The 24,116-nt window shown below is 33.2% G+C and overlaps 11 protein-coding genes across 11 annotated transcripts in view; 5 read left to right on the forward strand and 6 right to left on the reverse strand.

Annotated features, from left to right (window-relative positions):
* Positions 1–368: 368 nt before the first annotated feature.
* BX664DRAFT_322999 (sorbitol dehydrogenase) lies at positions 369–2,172 on the forward strand. Its single transcript, XM_051543596.1, has 8 exons — positions 369–470; positions 526–559; positions 621–876; positions 951–1,019; positions 1,096–1,280; positions 1,346–1,542; positions 1,609–1,728; positions 1,851–2,172. Exons 1-8 carry the CDS (start codon positions 411–413, stop codon positions 2,001–2,003), a joined length of 1,074 nt encoding a protein of 357 aa, XP_051405722.1. The 5' UTR covers positions 369–410; the 3' UTR covers positions 2,004–2,172.
* A 27-nt stretch (positions 2,173–2,199) lies between these two features.
* Positions 2,200–3,464, reverse strand: BX664DRAFT_34661 (uncharacterized protein). The gene is made up of 3 exons (XM_051547530.1): positions 3,396–3,464; positions 3,070–3,303; positions 2,200–2,984 (listed from the first exon to the last, which is right to left on the reverse strand). The coding sequence occupies exons 1-3, from the start codon at positions 3,427–3,429 to the stop codon at positions 2,335–2,337; spliced, it is 918 nt and encodes a 305-aa protein (XP_051405723.1). The 5' UTR covers positions 3,430–3,464; the 3' UTR covers positions 2,200–2,334.
* A 367-nt stretch (positions 3,465–3,831) lies between these two features.
* On the reverse strand, positions 3,832–6,752 carry BX664DRAFT_273868 (kinase-like domain-containing protein). Its single transcript, XM_051541231.1, has 9 exons — positions 6,528–6,752; positions 6,304–6,468; positions 6,119–6,202; positions 5,640–6,053; positions 5,208–5,562; positions 5,062–5,125; positions 4,717–4,999; positions 4,481–4,654; positions 3,832–4,405 (listed from the first exon to the last, which is right to left on the reverse strand). Exons 1-9 carry the CDS (start codon positions 6,645–6,647, stop codon positions 4,067–4,069), a joined length of 1,998 nt encoding a protein of 665 aa, XP_051405724.1. The 5' UTR covers positions 6,648–6,752; the 3' UTR covers positions 3,832–4,066.
* Positions 6,753–8,240: 1,488 nt separating this feature from the next.
* On the forward strand, positions 8,241–10,488 carry BX664DRAFT_323005 (P-loop containing nucleoside triphosphate hydrolase protein). Its single transcript, XM_051543597.1, has 10 exons — positions 8,241–8,334; positions 8,406–8,497; positions 8,568–8,614; positions 8,681–8,786; positions 8,857–9,032; positions 9,108–9,306; positions 9,374–9,495; positions 9,585–9,779; positions 9,836–10,082; positions 10,144–10,488. Exons 1-10 carry the CDS (start codon positions 8,291–8,293, stop codon positions 10,425–10,427), a joined length of 1,512 nt encoding a protein of 503 aa, XP_051405725.1. The 5' UTR covers positions 8,241–8,290; the 3' UTR covers positions 10,428–10,488.
* A 425-nt stretch (positions 10,489–10,913) lies between these two features.
* On the reverse strand, positions 10,914–13,049 carry BX664DRAFT_382582 (CTP synthase). Its single transcript, XM_051549059.1, has 3 exons — positions 12,754–13,049; positions 11,865–12,646; positions 10,914–11,774 (listed from the first exon to the last, which is right to left on the reverse strand). The coding sequence occupies exons 1-3, from the start codon at positions 12,920–12,922 to the stop codon at positions 11,037–11,039; spliced, it is 1,689 nt and encodes a 562-aa protein (XP_051405726.1). The 5' UTR covers positions 12,923–13,049; the 3' UTR covers positions 10,914–11,036.
* A 112-nt stretch (positions 13,050–13,161) lies between these two features.
* On the reverse strand, positions 13,162–14,881 carry BX664DRAFT_323010 (triose-phosphate transporter family-domain-containing protein). The gene is made up of 7 exons (XM_051543598.1): positions 14,468–14,881; positions 14,265–14,406; positions 13,913–14,154; positions 13,695–13,827; positions 13,502–13,600; positions 13,377–13,433; positions 13,162–13,310 (listed from the first exon to the last, which is right to left on the reverse strand). The coding sequence occupies exons 1-7, from the start codon at positions 14,752–14,754 to the stop codon at positions 13,230–13,232; spliced, it is 1,041 nt and encodes a 346-aa protein (XP_051405727.1). The 5' UTR covers positions 14,755–14,881; the 3' UTR covers positions 13,162–13,229.
* Positions 14,882–15,247: 366 nt separating this feature from the next.
* Positions 15,248–16,081, reverse strand: BX664DRAFT_255655 (uncharacterized protein; the record flags this gene model as incomplete). Its single annotated transcript, XM_051540423.1, has 2 exons — positions 15,248–15,513; positions 15,577–16,081. 2 exons carry the CDS (start codon positions 16,079–16,081, stop codon positions 15,248–15,250), a joined length of 771 nt encoding a protein of 256 aa, XP_051405728.1.
* Positions 16,082–16,475: 394 nt separating this feature from the next.
* On the reverse strand, positions 16,476–17,398 carry BX664DRAFT_323013 (growth factor). Its single transcript, XM_051543599.1, is given in 3 exon segments — positions 16,476–16,737; positions 16,808–17,026; positions 17,045–17,398. The coding sequence occupies 3 exon segments, from the start codon at positions 17,330–17,332 to the stop codon at positions 16,555–16,557; spliced, it is 690 nt and encodes a 229-aa protein (XP_051405729.1). The 5' UTR covers positions 17,333–17,398; the 3' UTR covers positions 16,476–16,554.
* BX664DRAFT_323014 (uncharacterized protein) lies at positions 17,392–19,803 on the forward strand. Its single transcript, XM_051543600.1, has 3 exons — positions 17,392–17,464; positions 17,528–17,576; positions 17,647–19,803. Exons 1-3 carry the CDS (start codon positions 17,434–17,436, stop codon positions 19,715–19,717), a joined length of 2,151 nt encoding a protein of 716 aa, XP_051405730.1. The 5' UTR covers positions 17,392–17,433; the 3' UTR covers positions 19,718–19,803.
* A 1,617-nt stretch (positions 19,804–21,420) lies between these two features.
* On the forward strand, positions 21,421–23,514 carry BX664DRAFT_290727 (actin interacting protein 3-domain-containing protein; the record flags this gene model as incomplete). Its single annotated transcript, XM_051541905.1, has 3 exons — positions 21,421–21,817; positions 21,980–22,261; positions 22,337–23,514. The coding sequence occupies 3 exons, from the start codon at positions 21,421–21,423 to the stop codon at positions 23,338–23,340; spliced, it is 1,683 nt and encodes a 560-aa protein (XP_051405731.1). The 3' UTR covers positions 23,341–23,514.
* Positions 23,515–24,116, forward strand: part of BX664DRAFT_355496 (uncharacterized protein) — a 750-nt gene continuing 148 nt past the window's right edge. Inside the window, exons 1-3 of the mRNA XM_051547818.1 lie at positions 23,515–23,880; positions 23,978–23,989; positions 24,053–24,116. The exon at positions 24,053–24,116 is cut by the window's right edge and continues 148 nt beyond it. Of these exons, the coding sequence (XP_051405732.1) occupies positions 23,577–23,789 (213 nt within the window). The 5' untranslated portion in view covers positions 23,515–23,576 and the 3' untranslated portion in view covers positions 23,790–23,880; positions 23,978–23,989; positions 24,053–24,116. The remainder of the gene's footprint in view (positions 23,881–23,977; positions 23,990–24,052) is intronic.

Raw genomic sequence — 24,116 nt, forward strand, 5'->3', positions numbered from 1 at the left:
TGGACGATCAAGTTCCCACATCATCATAGCATCAACTTCATTGGCGGGACTAAATAGAAGAGATCATCCAATAGGAAAATAAAACGGAAAAGAGGAGAAATTCAATTTGTTCAGAGGCCTTCTCTCGGAATATTATCTATTCTTGTAGTTCTTGCCTTTTTCAGTTTAAATAACAAATAAGGAAAGTAACGGGCCTAGTGATAGAGTCAAAACAGGTAATCAAAAGTTTTTTTTTTTTCCCCACTGTTACAGTTTTTTTTTTTTTTTTTTTTTTTTTTTTTGAATGCCCGGGGACATTGGATGGGAAGAAAATTATATAAAAACCCGTTCGTTTTTTTTTTTTGTTTGTTTTCTCTTTTTCGTACACACACATATACACCTCCCTCTCTCTCTCTATCCTTTCTTCTATCATGGCTGCTAATCAAGTGAATCGTTGTGTTGTTCTAAACAAACCTCTTGACATTGTTTTTGTAAGTCTTTTGTTCTGCCAAATGAACTGGTGTTTGACAATGTTCTTTCTTATAGGAAAACCGTCCAGTACCTGAAATTGGTCATGGAGGTAAAAATATAATTATTGTTTGTCTATGAAATATTCATTGACTCTCTTTTTTTTTTTTTAGATGTTTTGGTGAATATCAAGGCCACTGGTATTTGTGGTAGTGATGTCCATTACTGGCTTAGTGGTGGTGTTGGTACTTTTATTGTAAAGAAACCTATGGTTCTAGGTCATGAATCTGCTGGTGTGATTGCTGCTGTTGGTCCTGGCGTGACTCATCTCAAAGTAGGTGACCGTGTTGCTTTGGAACCCGGTATTGCTTGTCGTATGTGTGAACAATGTAAACAAGGTCGTTATAATTTATGTCCTGAAATGGAATTGTAAGTATATCCAAAAAATATATATATATATTTTTGATATATTGGACTGACCAATTTTGTTGTGTTCATCATAGTGCCGCTACTCCTCCTTTTGATGGTACTCTTTGTAATTATTACCGTCATGCTGCCGACTTTTGTTACAAGTAAGTTGTTATTGACTCTTCAAACCGGTATATATATATTTATATAGTGTTTTAATTGATATTCTTCTATCGATAGATTACCTGATCATGTTTCATTGGAAGAAGGTGCCTTGATTGAACCTCTTTCAGTGGGTATTCATGCTTGTCGACGTGCCAATGTACGTTCTGGTCATCGTGTATTTATCTTTGGTGCTGGACCTGTTGGACTTTTATGTGCTGCTGCTGCCAAAGCTGCTGGTGCTGCTCATATTACCATTGCAGGTAACGATATATCATGATAGTTTTTATATGCAAGAGTTTTGCTAAACTTTTTAGTATTATTATAGATATCACTGCTTCTCGTCTCGACTTTGCAAAAACATATTGTACAGATTCTCAAGTCTTATTAGAACGTCCTCAACAAGGTGAACCCAATATTGAATATTCTCGTCGTACTGCTGCAAAGATATTGGAAACTGAAGAGTTAAGTGATGTGGTGATTGATTGTTCTGGTGCTGAAACTTGTGTGCAAACCTCTATCTTGGTAAAAGAAAATGATAAAGATAAGAATAATTCACTCAATGATTTTCTTTGGTTTGATGGATAATAGTTGACCAAGAATGGTGGAAGTGTAGTTCTAGTTGGTATGGGTGCTCAAGTCCAAAGTATTCCTATCTCTGAAATCTCTTCTAGAGAAGTGGATATTAAAGGTATTTTCCGCTATTGTAACGTAAGTCATCCAAAAAAAAAAAAGAAAAAAGGAGATACTACTGTGTATATGTAATGATGGAAGGACAGATCAAACAAAGATGAAAAACTCAGCTTTTATATTTATCTTTATTTAATATATAGACCTACCCTATGGCGGTCAAGATGCTTGCTTCAGGAGCCATTGATGTCAAACCCCTGATTACTCATTCTTATCCTTTGGAAGATGCTGTCAAGGCCTTTGAACATGCTCGGGACGGAAGGGATAATGCCATCAAGATCCAAATCCTTGGTTGAACCCGAAACGCCTTTTGATTTTAGTAGTAGAGTTTATTTATGGTTAGTTTAGTTGCTTTGTTTTGTTGATTGTAGTATAGTAGGAAGTTTTTATTATTATTGTGTGTGTGTAGTCATCATTGTCAATATAAAAATAAAGAAGAAGAAAAAATATGTGTATTTATCAATATGAATAGGTTGTAACCATACATTGTGTAATGATGTGGACGTTGATTATCATTATTTTCTTTTATTGAGGATGACTGATAAAAAAAAAATATACAAGTAATGGTAAGTGACATTCTACTAGCAACAGATATAAATATAAAATAAAAATGCTAAATTAAGAAGACTAAGATAAATTCCCCAAACGGCCACGTAGATGTTCTGGAATTTCAATGGGTTTGTCGTCATCCTTGACATCTTGTTTAGCTGCACTTTCGTCTCCATTATCAATATATTTGTTGTTGTCATCATCATTTGTACGGTTGGGTGAGATGGATCGACGTCGAGATCGGCGGTAGCCATCGTCATTGCCATCATAACGTCCTCGTCGCCCTCGTCGTCGATGTTGTGAATCGTATTTGCTATCCTCATCATATCGGTATCCTCGACGTGATGATAATGGTGGCACTTTTGATCCAAGACGATCCAAAATAGACAAAGGCTTATTGCTTGTTGATCGTTGTTGTTTAGAATCAGGTTCCCCATGTAACAAATAGTATCTACTTCGTTCTCTAGATCCACGTGTCTTGATATCATTGTCAGTCGCCATACGGATATACAGTGTGTCTATCTTGGGTAAGACAGGAGGACGTATCAATGGTACTGCGTCATTGTCGGCTGTGGTGTTACTATCGTTGTCATGCGTAGGTCGTTCAAAGGGTTTTGCTTTGGAAAGATCAGTGCTGCTCAAACTGCCTTCAGTGTTTAATGGTGGTTGTGCAAGTAACTTGTGTGCAGCATCGTTGGCATTAGATTCGTCTTCATACACCAATACACCTGTTATAAAAATAAAAAGTGGAACATGAGATGAGATGAGATTAAATGGATTCCTTTTTTTTTTTTTTTGGTTTTCACAACTTACAAGATGAGTCATCGATCCATTCGATCTTTTTCAAAGTAGTGTCTTTGCAATAAGTTTGGATATCTTCGGTACTCATACTTTCAAGTCCATATAAAAATAAAGCATTAGGTCGAGTAAAACGTTGTGCATAATAATTTTCGTCTGTTTCGTTGATTGGCATAGTTGATGTAGTTGTACTGTCAATTTTCTCTGTTGTTTGTCTATCATTGATCCCTAGCTCGGCATCCGGCATGTCTACAAAGAAGAATAAGTGAGTTCTTGATAGATAACAAAAAAAAAAAAGAGAGAGAGAACATGTATTAAACATATTTATTCACTTGATTTACCTATATCCATCCCAACATCCTTAGAAGCATCCATATTCTTTGTTGAATCAAAAGAAAAAGAAAAAAAAAGAAGACGAAAAAAAAAAAAGAAATTGGATGCAAGAAAAAGTTGTAAGCGGACTGTCAAATACAAAAATAAAATGTCGCAAAAATAGGAAATGAAAAATATAGTAAGGACAGAAAATGAGAATGACAGAAGAAAAAGAGTTGAACGTACAATCTAAATTAAATACAAGAGAAAAAAGAAAAGGAGTGGCGATAGTTCCATTGAGTATAAGAGATTTTGAATAACAGAAAAAGGAAATACATATATTTAGTCAACGTATTCAAATATGGCCTGCTGAAAAGAATCATCTGAGGCAATCACCATCAATCAATATGTTTTGGCATATATGACATCTCTGGAGCGATATATGAAAAAGTGGTAATGCGACATCCCTTTCGGTAAAGTACGATATTTTATTTTATAGCATCAGGAAACTATTTTCCTTGTGACCCTATAAAAAAATTTGAAAACACTGTCAAATAAAATCTTTATTTCATTTTCACAAAGGAAACATAAGGCGAATCTACAAAAGTACTGATCATAAATAAGAGTGAGGGAAGCATGATGATAGCTAAATAAACTTAAATGGCATAAAAAAAAGTGAGATAAAAAAAAAAAAACTAAATTAATGCCTTGAAGATGACTTGAATTTCAAAAGAGGTGCTAAAATATCTAGAGGACCAGCTTTTTTGAGGAACTCATGTTCAAGTAATTCACCTGCAGTAGCTCGAGATCGTACATCCACACATAAACAAACGGCCAAGAAACTCTTGAGTTCACGAGAAAGTTTTTCAGGATTCTTTAATGTAGGTGTACCATTGGTAGCAATCAAGTAAAGGGCCTTCAAAGGTTCTTCGTCCAAATAAGGTGGTTCATTTTCAATCATTTCAATAGCCATAATACCAAGAGACCAAATATCAACCTTGGCACCATATTCCTTTTGTTTCACAACTTCAGGAGCCATCTATAATTAAAATCATAGTATATGAGTAAATCTTTTTTTTTTATTTCATTTTTTTTTTTTTTTTTTTTGCTTTACCCAGTAAGGAGTTCCAACCATAGTGGCACGTTTACTACGATTTTCAGTCAACTTTGCACAAAAACCGAAATCACTGATTTTCACTTGACCATGAGCATTCAACAAGATATTATCTGATTTAATATCACGATGGATAATGTTTTGTTCATGTAAATGGTGAAGACCAGCAGTAGTCTAACATGATAAAAGAAGATATCAGTATAGTTTGTATATTCAGAATTATATTTATATATTACCTCGAGACAAACGGTAGCAATTTGTTGTTCCGTCATAGTATTATTATCAATCACATCAGTAAGAGCACCACCTTCCATGTATTCCATGATCACCCATAAATCAGCATTCTTTACTAAGAATGAATCCAAGTAATTCACAATATTTGGATGTTGCGATTCCTTCATCACCAAAATTTCATTGACAATTAGTTCCTTACGAGGTTGATTTGCCAAATCCATTTGTTTGATGGCTACTTTAGTATTGGTTGCCAATGAAACAGCAACATAGACAGACCCAGAAGCACTAATAATATAGATATATAAATGTTATTATTATTCTTATTATTTAATTTCTGTTTAACTTACCCTTGTCCAACACGTTTTAAACGTTTATATAATTCATTGGGATCACCTTTAGTAACAACGGATCCTGTAAATATTATATATATATCAAAAAAAAAAAAAAGAATGTGAGGATATATATATATATTGATTTTCATATGATTACTTACGTAACTTTTCCATGATTTGAGCTTCTGTCATTGTACTAATACGTTGTTCAACCTTCTTCTTGGTAGATACTTGAGCAGCAGCCTTTTCCCGTTCGCGTTCCTTTTGTCGTTCTCTTTCTTTTTCACGTTCCTTTTGTCGTTCTCGTTCCTTTTCTTGTTCTCTTTCCCGATATTCAAGTTGACGTTGTTTTTCTCGTTCATGAGCTATTCGGTCGTTATCATAAGTCGAGATACTGCTTCCACGCATTGGCACTTTTTGGGTGTTTGTACCTTGAGAACGAGAGGGAGATGGTTCAGGTCTTGGGTAATTAGGTTTCCTTGGGCTAACATCACGAGGTGATCTAGGATAACCACTCTAATCAATAATATTAAAATAAAATAAAAAAGGTAAATGAAATGGAACGGTCTGCAATTCTATCATTTGAATCTTACAGGTGATGGAGGCATTCGGTCATTGGTATTTGGAGATCTTGGAGGTTCAAGTTTTGGCACATTAGGACGTTGATTGACAGAGAGATCATCCATCATATCATTCATATTGCGATCAGGTCGTTGTTGAGAAGCTGAATTGATATTTTGACCAGGAGGAGCAGGAGCAGGTCGATGAGGAGTGGGTATAGGAGTGGTTGGAGATGATTTAGCTTCACGAACAAGAGCAGCCCATCTGTCATCACTCATTCTTTCAACAGCACCACGTAGATTTGATTCACCATATTCTTCAGCTTCACGTTTGGTTTGTTCGGTATAAAATTCAAGGACATCCAACACAGCTTGAGGATTCTTAGCAGCATCTTCTGCAGTAATAGCAGACCCTTGAAGTAATTTTGTCCATTGATCAGGTAAACCCTATATTCCAAGAAATAATTAATTAAAATAAAATAAAAAAAAAATATTTTTTTTTCCTTTCTTACCGTAAAAGCACCAGTAATAGGATCAAATCCAACATGAACTTCATGAACAAAGTTGGTAGGACCAGAAGCACCAACCGAGGATTTCTAAAGAAGATAATAATAATAATAAAAGAAAGAAAGAAAGAATAAATGATTTATATATAATAAATATATATATAAATATATACGTATATTTATAAACTTACATTGTAAATTTCATCCATCCAAGAATAAAGTTCTTCATCACTTTTACACGCGATATAATAAGTCTTATCCTTTGTAACCAATTCGAAGCAATAAGGTTTGAGATCAGTTCTAGTTACAGCTTGAATTGTATCTAAGAATACCAGGGCCACACAGTTATTTCCTTGCTATAATAAAAAAGGAATGCTTAGTTTATATATAAATAAAAGTAGAAAAATTTACTTACTTCATTTCTATGAAATTCAAGTCCTTGGTCGTGTAGTCGTAAAAACCTTTTTGCCCACATCCAAGCGCGAAGACCATCTTCTTTTACTGCAACGAACCCTGTCTTTAACATCCCTGACATGAATCACTGTTTTTCTATTCTATATAAGAGTAAAAGAGAAAAGAAACAGCGATAATACAAATGAATATAGCAAGATGAAAGAAAAAGTGAAAGAAAAAAAAAAGGAGGTGGATTACAAAAAAAAAAAAAAAAAAAAGACCTGCGTTTGAAATCTATTCCCCTTTTGTGCGTACACTCTAAATAATGTTACACGACGTTAGCATATCATTCTGATTGGTTAGTTTTTTTTGTTCCCCTTTTTCACTTAAAAAAAAAAAAGAAAGCATTTGGCATATAAACTATGCTTCATATTCTTATTTTCAACTGTATCAAATTCTATCTTTCTTTAACTTAGTGATTAAACATCATCATTATCATCATTCATCGTCATTCATAATAAGAATCAAATCATTAACTTTATGATGTGGTGGTAATACACTCCGAACAGTTGGCATTTTTTGTCATATTTGACTCTTTTTCAGAATTCTTACTCTCACCCCCCCCCCTTTCGATTTACTTTTGACACTCCCTGACGATGGATTTTTTACAGCAAACATCTGTCTGGGTAGCTTTTTGGCTATAAAAATGGAGAAACCTATCTTAATATGTTCATCCTGCATTAGTGCAAAATTGGTCTTTTTCATTTCTCGCTCAGAAATCATCATCATCGCATCAACTTCGAACTGAGTATACATGAAACCATTCTCTTTCAATTGCATTAATAGCAGTTTATAGATTACCTCCCAATTTATAGAGTAAATTAAAAAATAAAAGTCAATATCGTCATCCTTCATCCAATAATGATCATCATCGAATAAAATGACCACCATTGGATTCCTCTTAAAAAAGTAGTTTAATATCATCTAATACCATTTCATCACTTATCTTTCCAGCTAATATGCAATAAAACACTAAAATATTTCATCGATTTTTCCAAAAATTGCCTGATGTACCCTCGACGATTTAGTTTTACAGCAAAAATTTAGCTGAGGAATTTGAAAATTTTGGCTGTAAAATCCAAAAAAATCCATTCCATTTTTTATGCTGCATACAAATAGGTGAGCAATTTTTGCCTTTCTCTTTCTCGTTCAATAATCACTATCATCGCGCCAAACTTGAGCAGAACACAAAACAAACTATTTTCTTTCAATTTACCTTTTTTAATTGATAAACTGTCATCATATTCATAGAGTAAATTAAAAAAAGGTTAATCCATATCGCCATCCTTTTCTCTATCATCCTAAATGGAGTAATATTTTCAAGATCCACGAATGAGTACCCTAAAATTCAAGTTTTGCTAAAGGTAGTAAGTAGAAAAAAAATAATCAATAGATGATGATAATGGATATGTGCTTATAGAGTATGTATCAATCACCTATATCTCCTTTTTTTTTTCTCTCAATAATCTATCATTAATAATCACTCATCAATTATCAATCATCAGCATCCATCCCATTTCTGTAATATAAAAAAAAAGAAAAAAAAAGGATCACTACAAATATGTTCAAAGCTCAATTTAAATAAGTCGTTAATCAAAAGTGTAGAAAAGTAAACGCGTTTCTAGAAAAAAAAAAACTGTACGCACTCCGAACAGTTTTTCATCAAATTTGACTCTTTTTTTTTCCCTTTCCTTTCTGATTTTTTATTTTGTTGAAAATAAGAACATGACAGATTACATTAGCAAATGTTATGGCGATCAAGGTGAAAGGTATTATTCATAAACCTCTAACTTATACGTATCTTTGATGGATTCCTTTTTTTTTTTTTTGATATAAATAGACTTGTCCAATTATTTCAACTGGCTTTTGGATCTAACGAAGACGATCAGTACACGGCAGATACCATTCTTATCCATGGCGATGCTGGTGTAGGTACGTTCAAAAGAAAAGAGAAAAATGGTATGAAGCTCATATATTGTTATTATTTTTTAACTCTGACTAGGCAAATCAAAATGTCTTGACATTTTATCTGAAGAATACGATTTGAAGGTAACATTCTTGACGAAAAGAAAAAAGTTCCAACTTACTTAGTTTGCTTATTATTATTTATTTTAGATTTGGCGCACAACACTGGGCGATTTAGCTTCTGACTATGATGGTCGTTTGGCATTGGGTTTCGACAGGATAACCTGGAAAGTGATGAATGGTACACCAAATATAGGCAAGTATCTCTTCCCCTTTGAAAAAAAAAAAAAATCTCACTCTATCCTCTTTTTTTTTTTGGATAATAGTGGTTCTTGAAGATGTGGATTTATTTTTCCCTCGATATGCAGATACTCAAGATAATGCACTCTTACCAGCTATGGAACGACTCATCCATCAAATTCAATTACATAGAAGATGTTTACTTATTGCCACTACAAGAAACCCAACATGTATTGATCTAAATGCTAAAAGATTATTCCAGGTAAAAAGTTTAATTCCTTTTTTTTTTTTTTTTTTTTTGCAAGAAAATGAAAAGTCTCATTAGTTTACTTTTTAGGATATAATCAAGTTGGATATACCTACACCAAATGAACGATTAGTCATGATGGATTATTTAACAACTAGATGTACTTTGATCAAACAACCTTTGGATATTATAACCTTATCATCCCAAGCACATGCGTTCGTAGCATCTAATTTGGCTCAATGGTGTAAATTAGCAGAAGAAATGGCAATTCAAGAATCTTGCTCGGAAGGTATGAAATATATATTATTTGGCTAAACCATTCAATTATTCCATTTAATCATATACTTTATTTATAGTAACGAAACGTCATTTTGATCAGACATTCTCTCAAGTACATGTAGTGGGTCATCAAGGTACTATGGCTGAAAAACCGGATCCTGTTAGATGGACTGATATTGGTGGATTGCAAGAGGCAAAGGTAAAAAAAAAAAAAAAAAAAAAAAAAAAAAAAAAAAAAAAAAAAAAAAGAGAGAATTCATCTCAGTGTAACTTTGTTTCCATTGGTAGGATTCTCTTGAGGAATCAGCAGTGTGGATCTATAAGCATGCTGATGCATATCAACGATTAGGTATTCGACCTTCCAAAGGTGTTTTACTCTATGGACCTCCTGGGACAGGCAAAACCTTGTTAGCAAAAGCTGTAGCGACCGAATCATCTGCCAATTTTTTACCTGTCAGTGTTCCAGATTTGATCAAAGCCGAGGTAAAGCTATATATTCGGATAAAGTGATGTTTATTTATTTTATTTTTATTGGTTAGGTTGGTGAATCAGAAAAAGCGTTAGCCAATATATTCCAAACAGCCATCCGGTGTAGTCCTAGTGTGATATTTTTGGATGAATTGGAAGCTATCTTTTCATCTCGTGAAACAAGTGGAGATCTAGGTCGAAAATTGATATCTCAATTCATGATTGAGATGGATCATTTGGATAAAATACATCAACATGTTATCTTATTGGGTGCTACCAATCATCTTGAATCTATTGATCCTTCCATCTTATGTCCTGGTAAGTTGTTATTATTAGAAAAAAAAAAGATCATGAAACTAATCATTTAGTTTTCTCTCAGGTCGACTGGATCGTTTGGTATATATTGGACCACCTAATTTGAAAGAACGATTAGCTATTTTGCAAGTACTTGGAAAGAAAACACGACTCGGCACAACAGTGGATTTACAACAAACTGCAGAAAAAACGGATGGATATACGGGGGCTGATCTCAAAGGTGTGTTACGGAAGGCAGGATTACTTACTCTGAAACGACAGCAACAACTTGGTAGCAAATCTGATCTTTGGATTGAACAACAAGATATCGATATAGCTCTCACTCATGTCACCCCTTCATTATTGTAGTCTATTATTATTATGATTATTTTGTATCAATACGTATCAATACCCTTATTTTATACTAGTGTATAGTGTTTCTTTTTTTTTTTTTTTTTTTTTTTTTGTACATTGCCAACTTTATTCAAAGTTTTTTTCGTCGGGTCACAAGAAAATAGTTTCGTGATATTATATTTTTTTTTTTCTGTTATTCAAAAACTCTTGTACTCAATGAAACTACTGCCACTCCTTTTCTTCTTGTATTTAATTTGGATTATGCGTCCATCATTTATTATTGAATAAAATGTATTCCTTATTCAACCATAATAGTAATAAAAAAAAAATTAATAGGTGTACAAAAATAGATTTACCACTTGCGTGTTTATAATCATTATCCCAAAAGTAGTCAACAAATATGATAGATAAATCGATTATTACATTTTTTTTTTATTATTTCAAGCATACAAATATATATAATTTATATATAACAAGACGGGAAAAATAGATATATGAAGTGATGAAACAAAACGAAAAAAAAAAAAAAAGAGATGAAGAAAATGATAAAGAAATTCTATGGAGTATATATACACAATAATATAAAATAAAAAAAAATAGAGTAATGACTAAAAATAAAGAAGATTAGAGCTTTTCACCAGTGGTAGCTTTGAGGAGACCCAAAAAGGTAGGACAAGGTTTCAAAGGACGAGTCAAATATTCAGGATGGAATTGACAACCAACAAAATAAGGATGATCAGCTAATTCAACGATTTCCATACGATCACCAGTATCATCCTTGGCGACAAAACGAAGACCTTGAGATTCCATTTCAGGCACACGATCAGGATTGACTTCATAACGATGACGATAACGTTCATCAATAGAGGTCTTATTATCGTAAAGCTTGCGAACACGAGAATCTTCAGAACCAGGTTGGAACAAAGTAGGACGCACGCCAAGACGCATGGTACCACCCATATGAGTTTTTGAGATTTCAGGCATATAGACCACCACAGGATTTTCACAATCAGGGAAGAATTCGGCCGAATGAGCATTTTCAATACCACATACGTTACGAGCGAATTCCATCACAGCAATTTGCATACCAAGACAAATACCCAAATAAGGTACCTTATTTTCACGAGCCCATTTAGCAGCCAATACCATACCTTCAATACCACGATTACCAAAACCACCAGGTACAAGAATACCATCAGCAGAGCAAAGGTTTTGCCATGATTCATGGAATTTGATAGGATCAGTCTTGAGTGCTTCAGGTTCCAAATCAGTAGCTTCAATCCATTTGATTTGCAACTTGCGCTTAACAGCCAAACTAGCATGTTCCAAAGCTTTGACTACAGAGATATAAGAATCATGGAGCTAATATACACACATACCAAAAAAAAAAAAAAAAATGAATAAAAAAAAAAAAAGACTCCCATTTCATTGATAATAAATTCTTTTACTTACCGAAGTATATTTACCAACAACTGCAATTGTACTTGTTTCAAACAAACGTTCTTGATTAGCAGCCAATTCAGTCCACTTTGACCATACAGCTTCACCAGCAAGACGACGAGATTCAGGAATAACGACTTGATCCAGATTGAGACGACGACGGAAAAATTCGACAACACCGCTATCACGCATCAACATAGGAACATGATAAACAGAGGCGACATCATGAACAGCCAAGACTTGTTCAGGAGCAACATGGCAAAACATGGAGATCTTGGAAGCAACACTTTCATCCAAAGGTTTAGAGGATCGACAAGCAATCAAATCAGGAGATAAACCAGCACCACGGAGATCACGGATACTCATTTGAGTAGGCTTTGTCTTTTGTTCACCCACTGAGCCAACCACAGGAACTAAGGAGACATGAATCAAACAAAAGTTGTCATGACCTACACGGAATTGGAATTGACGCATGGCTTCAACAAAGGGAGCAGATTCAATATCACCCACAGTACCACCCAATTCAATGATACACACATCAGGTTGTTCACCAGAATCATCCACAGGCATGGTAGCCACGCGTTCCACCCAGTTTTGAATTGCATCTGTAATATGAGGTACCACTTGCACAGTCTTGCCCAAATAATCACCTTTACGTTCCTTTTCGATCACTTCACTATAAATCTTGCCAGTAGTGATGTTGTTGATACGACTCAATTCTACATCCAAGAAACGTTCATAATTACCCAAATCAAGATCTACTTCTCCACCATCAGATAAGACAAACACTTCACCTATAAAAAAAAAAGTTTTAAGGTTTGATTATTTTTTTTTCTATACTGCGGTCATGTGTCATTTTTATTGTTCTTTTTTTTGGCATCTTTTTTTTTTTTTGTTTTACCATGATCCAAAGGACTCATTAAACCAGCATCAATGTTCAAATAGGGATCAATCTTGATAGCAGTAACCCGTAAACCCAAGCTCTTCAATAAAGTACCAGTACTGGAAGCAATAACACCTTTACCAATACCAGAAATCACACCACCAGAGACAATAATATATTTGGTCATTAGAACAATAATAAGAAAAATAGGTTTTTAATAAGAAAAAAATATATATAAGAAAAAAGAAGATAAAATGAAAGGAATGTACAATGAATATAGGGTGCCTTTCAACAATACAAAAGAAAGGAAAGTTTTTTTAATTCTCCAAAAATTCCAAGGATTTATATCCCCTAAAAAAAAAAAAAAAATCTTCTGTGACTTGAACAGAAAGTGGCTTGAAGGAAAAAAGGGGTTTTCATACTCAGTTTTCAGAAAAAAAAAAAAAGGTTTTTTATTGGATGATGCATAAAATACTGTTGTAAATCTAAGGTTTCTATTTTGCAATTCGTTCCTGGTATCGTACCCAACCATAATATCCAGATCCAAACAAGGCTAATATAATACCAAGTCCATTCTATATTAACCCCAAAAAAAAAGTTCAATATATAATACTATAAAAATATTTGTATGATTCACTTACCAAACTAGAAATTGGATTTTGAAATATCATAGCAGCTAGAATAGTTTGTACACATGCCTATTTTAATAATAATAATAATAATAAAACAGATTTAGATCCCCGTAGGTTGATTATGATCGTTTTACCTTGGCGGTTCCACAAATGGTATTTGTCAATGCAGAAGTATACTTGACCTGCAAGAACATGGCAATATTGATACCAAAACCAGTAATACCAGTAATAGTCTAGAGAAAAAAAAAGAGAAAGAAAGAATGAATATAATAATATATATATATATATATATATATATATATATATATATATATATAGGTTACTTACCATTAATACCCAAAAATTCACTCTGTACATGACATCCATACTATTGGCCAACATGTCGGAAAGTTCACCTGAAACCAAAACAAGAGGGAAAAGGAACAAAATAGCTAAAGTAGTATTGTAGTGTAATAATTTCCTATATATATATAAAAGAAAAACAAAGATGAAGATCATGATGTTTGTAAATAATCATTATTATTATTATTATTATTAATATTTACCATTGATTGTTATCTACAGCAGGTAAGGTTTTTTGTACGTAGATACCATAGAGAGCCACAAAAGCAGATGAACCAACACCATAGAAAACACCAGCCCATGAAAAGTTGATTTCTCCATAAGAACCGATAGCAAATCCAAGAAATACAATACCACAAGCAATTAAGGCAGGAGCTGAAGTGGTCTTACCCAGAATAAGATAGGTGAATAAGATAGTAAAATTGATGGATAATGATCGTGCAACCTATAATAACAGTAAAAATAATAATAATAATAATAATAATAATCAAAAATATAGTCCTTATTTTGATCACCTCTTTTCTTTTTTTTTTTTTTTGTATCACAATGACTTACTTGATAAAAAGTTACTTCTACATATTTGAGACACAAGTTGTTCAAAGCCAACATCATAACATATACAAAGGTCAAAGGGGCTACACGTTTAGCAATAGTAGTATTGAATTCAAAAGGAGGAATAATACTAAACATGGCGTACCTATATATATATAAAACAGAGAGAGTTCAATATTTGCATATATTTATAGATGCATATTTACGATTTTCCAAGATGTGCCCAAACAAGTAGTAAAACCAATGCTACAACAAGTTGATACCAAGTAACGAATAAAGCATAAGGAAAGTCAGATCCACTCATGATGATCTTATTAAGGAAGACCACAGATAACGAGATGGCAAAATAAAATAAAATAACCAAAGCTATAAGAGTGGTACCATTTTGTTTTTCGGAAGGTGTTGAGGCAGGTGGTGGTAAAAAGGGTTCTTGACTATCATCTTGTCCATCTTGTCTTGATAAGTGAATATCGTCTCCTTTAAGGTTGGCCATTTTGTTCAAAGTAGTATATTATATATTGAATAGGTTTGTCCGAGAAGAAGATATAGAAGAAAAAAAAAGGACAATGCAAAAAAAAAAAGAGAGAGATTGAAAAAGAATAGAAAGAAAAGTGTAAAATAGAAAAAAAAAAGAAAAAAAGGCTAAAAATATCATCCAAAAAAAAAAATTCATCTATAAAAAGAGTCCATTCAGCCAATTAGAAAAGATCGACCTGAACGGAGGTTGGAACGAAAAAAGTTGCCTAGTACAAAAGGGTTTCAGGTCAATGAAATGATAATAATAAAAAATGGCTATCATTTTTTTTATTATATATAAAAATAGATGAGAATAAAGAGAAGAGAGAGAAGGGGGGAATGTGAGGAAACAGTGATATATATATAACAATAAAATAATAATAACAACAACAACAACAAAAAAAAAAAAAAAATGTAACGACTAATATAAAGTAATGATCATCAAACTAAACTAAAAATATTCAATTATTCTAAAGAATACCAAATCGCCTTTTCAATTTACCAAAGAGTAAACGCCATTCTTCTTCCGAATCTTGAATCCTTCGAAGTACATCTTCTTCACTTAAAAGTGAACCATTTCCAATCACAAAAGATTTAGCAAAAGGGTATTTCCATATCATCCTTGAATCTACGCTAGCACCTTCTAACATATGTTGTAATCTTGAGAGTCGAGTTTGATATTCATGAGTATGTTCTTGGATATAAGAGAGTAACTGTTTAGGTAGTAAAGAAATATCTTCTTTATTGTTTATTTTGGATAAAAAGGAAGAAACGCCATCTTGCATCATCATCAAAGGACCAGTGGTAGATGAGTCTTGTTGTTCAATAATATAGGATAAAACAGGTTCAGATAATTCATCGTATTTGAAACATCCATGTTGATAAACTAAGGTATGATAAAGTCGAGCATAACGATCCGCATAAATTTGTGTAGGTTGTATTTTGGGTTCAAAACCAGAAATGATCCAATCCAATTTGACACGTAACCAGTGAATTTTGATTTGAGGTGCACATAGAGGAGGAGATGATGATGATGATGATGATGATGATATATTTACTCCTTGATTTGATTGAACAGGAGGAGGTATATAAGAGAAAGACATGATCAATGATTTGTCCCCAACATAATGTTGATCCAAAGAAGGAGAGGAGGAAAGCCATTCATAAGCCGGTAAAGCATAAGAACATTCCATCACAGGATTATAAAGAAGATGAAGTTTGACTTGAGCTTGTTCTTGAGGACTGAGACTTTGTAACCAGGAAGGAGAATAAGAACGTGGCCATGAGCTGAACTTGATTTGCATTTGTCGGTGATGATAAACTTGCCAGGATAAAGGTGAGGCCGAACTACTATTATTATCATTATTATAAAGAGGAGACACCAGTTCACAATGTTGTCTTGGACGGAATTCCAGTACTTTGTTAAGAGAATCATAAGAATGCACAAATAAATCCATGGTTGATATAAAAGGACGTTGTCCAAGAGTAATGACTATAGGTTGTTGTTGTGTTTTGACATTCAAATATATATATTCTTCAATAAGAGATAACCACTGAGTACATACCCCTCTAAGTAAATATAATTCATGATATTGTAAAAAAGAGAAGATATGACATAATATTTCTATGGGTATGGAATCAGACATCTAGTTTTATTTAATGAAAGGGATGAAGAAAAAAAAAATAATAAAAAAAAAAAGAGAAGCAAAAAAAAAAAAAAATGCGGAGAAAAAAAAAACTATTCTAATGCGGTGAGAGTGTGGGAAACATAAAAACTTTATTGATCGCATTTGCCATCGGGAGGTCCATTGAGCCATCGTTCAAATACCTTGGTACAATCGAATACAGGTTTATTCAATTTTATATTCACTTCATTATGTCTTCTACATAACCATTGACTAAGTCGTTCACGACTTTCTACTTGCACAGGTTCTATCATCATAGCTTGTTGGAAATCATTCTACATAAAAAAAAAAGGATGAAACGTTACACTATCATACTTTTATTTTTTTTTTATTTTTTTTTTTTACCTTGCAGAACCAACAAGGATAATGTTGAGCAAATGATTCAATAAAAGTTTTCATAGATTCTCTTTGTGATGGTGCAGGTTTTTCTGGATAATAAGCTGCCGTTGTATGTAATAGAGTCCAAGTAGCATTACCGAGAGTTTCTACATCAGGAGGACAGTTATGTTTGCGCCATTCATCCGTTACCTCTTCCATATCATTGTTGTCCTTTGTTGCTGCTGCTGTTGCTGTTGCTGCTGCTGTTGCTGTTGCTGCTGTTGCTGCTGTTGTTGTTGGTTTCACTGTATCTGCAGTTGCTTTGTCACCATTCTTTGCTGAATCTGTCTTGGCTTTTTGCTTTTCTAAACGAGACCAAGTCTTAAAATCCACACATACTCGACAAGGTTTACCGTTCTTCATAGGTACAGTTTTCCCAGTGGTAGGATCGATCATAACATCATGTTCAGCAGGTGATGTTGTAGATTCAGTTGGCACAGCCATGATTTTGGAAAGGGGAGAAAGGAAAGAGGAAAAAAAAATAATAAACATTCAAGGGGCGATGCTGGTACAAAAAAAAAATAATAGATTTTCCCAATTTTTTTTTTTTATTTTTTTGATTTCCGTCTTTTTCTTCTTTCTCTTTCTCTCTAATGTATAAACGAAAAAAGGCACCTTGTGAACGTAGGTTATTATAAACTTGTATCCAAGAAGAAACTAGATATTAATTTATTCAATTTTTTATAGAGTGTCGATATCAAAAAAGACGGTGTAATGAAAAGCAACCTTGTGAAAGGTAAGACTCAAAAGTTCCCGTTTTCTTCCTACTATAATTATGACTCACAACATGAATTATACTTATCTAGGTGTGAAAAACTAGGATTGGCTTGCATATACGTCAAAAATGTAGGTCCGGACGACGAGGAATTCATTCAATTGGTCAAGGAAAACGAACTAAAGGAACAAGTAGCTCAACTAGAAGATCAACTAGACGACATGGCTACCACTATGCAAACTCTAAAACGACAACGAACTTATAGCGGAGATACACCAAATACCGCAGCATCTACACCATCTCTTATCGAAGACACCAACAGTATCAATAGTGACGATAACAGCAATGCTTCACTTTCCCTCTGCAATCATCAAGTCTCAACTCCCTCTCCTTCTATATGGATTTTGGAAGTAACAAAAGGTGAACTTCGTTTCCGAACTCAAGTAAAAACTCATAGTGATCTTCTTATTCATGCTCAACAATTATCTTCAGTAATTCAACTCAACGACAGCGTTCCTTACAGCATTCATGGTAATCAACAACTGTATCTACTTCTCGATTTTTTGAATCTAAGATTTACACGGAAAACAATCAAAAATCGATACAAGGGTTCTCTGAAGGCTATTGAATACTTGACATCATCGAAAAACAACAGTGATCAGCCTCATGAATCGAGTATCATATCATTGGCAACTTCCTCTCCAGAAGCAACAGTGATGCCTATATTGAACACAGCCATCTCTCTTGTGAAAGCTTACATAGAATGTCAACACTTATACCATTGGGCCATCTTTATCCCTACTTTTTATCAACACTTCATTCAACCTTCATTATCAGTAACGACTTTTCTATCTTTGGAAGATGATCAACAAATTGTATCTCCAGCTCTTTATGCATTTTGTGCGATGATCTGTACGATGGATTGTGATCATATCAGCAAAGTGATTCCCAAATCTCTCTTATCGGTTTATGGTCATTACTACTTTGAACAAGCAAGAGAATTGGTAGAAGACAGATTCGATGATATCAGCATGGAATTACTGACAACATATGTATTCATAGCTGTGTATCAATGGAACATTTCCTGTGAAAATCGAAGTATACAATATTCTGGTATGGCGTACCGCTTAGCTTATTTGATGATGGATCAGATTGAAGAAGAACAAAAGCAAGGCGATATCGAACAAGCCATCTACTTTGGTCGTATAATGATATATATGGAACGAATGTGTGTGTTTGAAAAGGTGCAAAATTCGGACAGGAATCAACATCTACAACGCATCCTTGAACGGTTAAGACAAAAGAAGGACATGGTATTCAATTCGCCTTTATCGACACCTCATTTGATGGAGAACGAACATCGATTTTTATACTATCATATTTATCGACGTGAACTTCAATTTTTGATACAACAAACAGGTCGCACGTATGACAGGGACAGCACTGGGGTGATGGACATGGTGGCACAAATCTCACAACGTTTGGAATTCAAGCTAAAGGAATGGTATGGATCTTTGGATGATGGATACAAACTCAAGAAATTACCACTATTTGAAGGGACATCCATTAACGATGAAGTGTATTATCAATGTCTTGAACAAGAATGCGATACCAATGTAGTGCCTGCATTGATGACACTGGCTATATATGAAGAACTCATTTTTCTTGGGTTTAGCTTCGTACCTAAATCGGCGGTGACTTGGTCTGATCAGTGGTTTGTGAATCTTATAGAAGAAATTTGGAAAGGTGGAAACGAGTTTGACGCAGCTGCAGCACAAAAGCTAGAAGTCGATTTGGACAAATGGCGTCGACGGATTCAAAAAATCAACAAGTTGAAGACAGAAATAGGATTTGAAGGTAGTGATAAAGACTATGCAGTGTTTATCAAGAATACTCTATGCTCTGGTCCTTATCGATATGGATCTCCCTTTTTGGCATTGGTATTTGATTCGGCTTTGAATGTGATTCGGATTAGCCGTTACTTACAACTTCAACGACAACGAGGGATAAACTGCTATTTTGACAAACGACTGGTGGTTTATGCAAAGACAATACTGGGCAGACTTTTATATATGCAGGACAAGTATCATCCAAAGGTGACTCAACATGTTTCTTTGATTCATAGATATATTTCTATTTGTGATGATATGCTTCACGATTGACAATGATGATGGTTGATTTGGGCTATATTACTGAAAAGGAAAATTCTCTTTGAATGAATCATCAAGATCTTGACTTTTTTTTTTCCATTTACCTTTTTTTTTTATTTTTTTTTTTATTTTTGTAGTTTATTATTATTATTATTCCTTTGTATATTATTTGTTATTATTTACAATCATTACTACTATTATATTACATTCTATTACATTTCTCCCCTACTCTAATGTGTTTTCGTGTATAAATAAATTCATCAAATTCATCAACATACCAAAAGTTATTTTTGTCATCATCTCCTTTTGTTATTATTGTCTTCTATAGAGTGAAAATGTTGCTAATGAACCTATCATTAAAATAAAATCTCGTTCTTTGAATTTAGCAAAAGTTGAACCAAAAAAAGGAACCTAGGGAGGAAGGGATCAAGTCGATATCTTGCGAAAAAAAAAAAAAAAAAAAAAAAAAAAAAAAAAAGGATTATAAAGTTCTTTTGATTTTTTTTTTTCCTCTTTTTCACTTGTTTTCTTTCTCTTTTTTTTTTTTTTTTTTTTTTTTTACGATTCATTCTTTTTTTTTCAATATGATTTTTTTATATGTTTTGTTATTTAGTCTTTTTAACATCCTTTATGGAGATCGAATTATTATTAATGAACCTGAAAAAGGAGGCAACTACAAACCAGGTTCCATTATGAAGATTGATTATACAGGTAAAGAAAAAGAAAAAAAAAGACTATCTCTAAATATGTTTGATTTTTTATTTTATTTTTTTAAATAGTGAGATTCGAAGGTATGGCAAAATTGGGATCAACCTCAGTTTCAATCCATTATCCAAATTATACAGTGGTTACATTTTTACCTCAAGCCAATTGGTCAGATACATCTGAAGGAAGAAGAGGAGCTTCTGCTTCATGGACTATTCCTACTCAAATCGAAGAGGGATATTATATGATGCGTATTTCTGGCCCGTAAGTAGACGAAATAAAATTTCGATTCTTATATATTCATTGACAACATTTTTTTTTTTTATTTATTTATTTAATCAAGATCGACTTTTCTATGTTCTATAAATGGTAATGGCCAAGGTATGTAAACATTTCTCGTTGAAAAACAATTTGTTAAATCATCTCCTTTTTATATAGCTCCATATCAACGATGTCAAAATCATTTAAATGCTACTCGAACTTTCAAAATAGATTTGAATGGTGAAGATGGTGCTTAGATTTAGAATATTTTTATAATAATATGTGTATGTGTGTATAATAAAGATTCTTTTTTTCTTATTTTGGAAAAATATGATGGTTTGTTTAGTCATCGTTTGAATTTTTCGTTTTTCTTTTATATCAAATTTCTTCCTTTTTTTTTACATTTCTTTTATTCTTCTTTGATTTTTTCTTTTTTTTTTTTTTTTTTGTGATGACTAGTTCAAATTATTTATCTTTAGAAGAAAGAAAGAATCAAGTGGTAAATATATAAAAAAATGAAAAATAAAAAGAGGATGACAATCAACGAATTTTTTTTTTTTTTTAGATTGTAGAAATTGATCATTCAGTGACAGGATTATTAAAATGTACAAAATGTTTACTTGAAGCTCTCACTCATTGGTCTATTCAAACTGGTGATAAAGATAATATTTATGAACAATATGATTTACTTGAATCTTACTTTGATAAAGTGTGTCAAGCTTTTCATGCCGCTCATTTACCAATGGAGTATGAAAAAAAAAAAAAAAAATAGTGTCACTCAGGAATTTTTTTTTTCTAACCTTTCCCCCCCCCCTTTTTTTTTTCTTTCTTTCTTTTTTTTTTTTACTAGTGATCTTTCTCATATTCCACATGACTTGAAACAATGTCTTGATGCTGCTCTCTCTCAAGAACCAAATGACTTGGAACAACATTTACCTTTTATTAGAGATGCCATTCTTCAACTTTTACAAGGTCTAAAACGTAAACAAGCTCTTTTACATGAACCTGCACAATCACCGATAGCAAATAAACTAACACCCTCTAATTCAAGTGATCTTGACATGATGGATCCAAATACCCAACAAGCCTTTACTCAATTACGTGAAGATGACGATTTGGCAAAAAGCTCTTCTATACGAAAAAATGGTACCATGGATAGGAAGCATGATCAAACAATGGACTACAATAAAATATGTTCTGAAAATAATAATAATAGTAATAATCAACATCCAGCAAGACGACGACAACAACGTGGGTTACCTTATTCAGTCTCTCTTCCAATATTATCATCTGCATCAAGAAGAATAGTCGATGATAATAGTTCACCTATCATGCCTCTATCACCCAACCATAACAACAATAAAGAATATATGATCTTTCTTCAGTGGATGAATCGAACAAAACGTGTCAAGATCTTACAACCATTGGAAACTATGCCTCAATTACTTGATCTCTTTCGGTGTACCTTCAAGAATACCATACCCGACAACAATGATGCAGTCAAGGTGACAATTTTGGATAATGAAACAAATATTATGTATGATTTGGATGATATCACTTCTATTGGCCCCAATACATTTCTCTCTCTTGGTAAGTAGTTTTTTTTAAAAAAAAAAATTATTGGTTCATGATAACATGGAATAGTCATTAATCTTGATGATGTAGATGCCCTGGTGATCAATAACAGTAACAAGAATGTCATGATGGATATAGTACAGCAAGCATTCAAGAAACAATTTGATCAATGGACTGGATTTGCTTCTATATCGACCAATAAACAAGATACTGATAATCCTTCTATTGTGGAATCACCTACTAATATCAATAGTCCTTCTTCTCCTCATGTGGATACAACTGTACCTGACAATTCTACAATATCTCAACAAGTTGATATGATTCAACACATTAGAAAAGATTTTGATATTTTACAAAAAGCAATCAAGGACCAACAACAATTGAATGAAACTATGATACAACACATAATAACTCAACAAAAGGAAGATACTAAGCAAGATATGATCCGAGAACCATTACAAGAAAAGGGACAAGCATTGACCAATAAAATGGAAGCACTTCAAGATACTATTGATGATATGAAACAAGATGTGACGCAACGACGCTGCCGACCATCACCAAATCAACTGGAGTATTGTCATAATGAAAGCAAAGCTGTGCAGGAAATGATTCAATCTCTTGGTGATCATCTCAAACAATCGAAACCCCAATGGAAAAAGGCATGGGAAGAACAATTACAACGTATTGTGGCAGAACAACAATGTGTGAAGGAATATGAGCATTTAGTGATGGATCTGGAAGAGGACCATTTAGCCATAGAACAAGTCTTGCAGCATTTAACACAAGTCTCAGAACTACAAAAACGACATACACCTTCACTCAAAGTTCATCCATCAGGTGGAAGTATGGGCGATGTCTTTCAACAATTACAAACCATCGATGTGGATCATGAAAAAAGATTGGATGCTTTGGCTCAAGCGGAAAAACGACGGGCACGTGATATGGCGAATCGAATCGATGATTTTGAAAAGGAATTGATCATGTTTGTCGATAAGAACAAGCTCAAGAAAACCGGTGGAGCTGAACAACTAGAACGACAACAACAACAAAAGACGCGGCAATTATTAATGGATTTGTATGACAAGGACACATGATTTTTTTTTTTGGTCCCTGGATTCTCCCCCAGTTATGACGTATCATTTGCATATTGTTGTATTTCTCCTCTTTTATTATTTGACGGATTGATTTGTTTAGACTGACAGTATCCCCCTTTTTTTTTTGATTCGTTTATGGTAGTGACTCCTATTTGAAATAAACTGTTTTTCCCCTATGTATTTATTTTGTCTCCTTAAAATATGATTGGTCAATAGAATCGATTGTTTACGTGTTGATGATGTTTTTTTTTAATAGTTGGGAGAAGGATGATTTCATTTTTCTTATTGTTATTGGAAAAAAACCATTCAAGAACAATCGTTTGATATATAAATCAGATGATGTTTCTATACTTTACTCCTTTTCCTCCCCCACTTCTTTTTTTTTCTTTTTTTTTCGATTTGAATTTATTTTTTGCTATTTATTTCATTCTCTTCTTTGTTTATCATAATGTGTTCAACTACCACCAAACATGGTATGCCAAAGATGCATCATTCTCAATCGTTTTGTACCTGTTGCGGAGTTGATATCTCCAGATTTAGGTAAGTCATTTATTTGTTGATAGAAGTTTTTATCATGGAAATCTAATTCACACACATTTTCTTTTTTCTATATATATATATATATACATATATATAGTCATGAATTCTGGTAAGACATAATAAGATGATTTTATACAAAAAAATGAGATTCACCTTTTTTTTTCCCTTTTAGGTGCCGTTATTCTCGTTAATGAAAGATTGATTTCTTTCTTTTATGCATGTATATTACTTCTTTC

The sequence above is a fragment of the Halteromyces radiatus genome, assembly GCF_025201355.1.
Source record: "Halteromyces radiatus strain CBS 162.75 chromosome Unknown BX664scaffold_1, whole genome shotgun sequence".
NCBI lineage: Eukaryota > Fungi > Mucoromycota > Mucoromycetes > Mucorales > Cunninghamellaceae > Halteromyces > Halteromyces radiatus.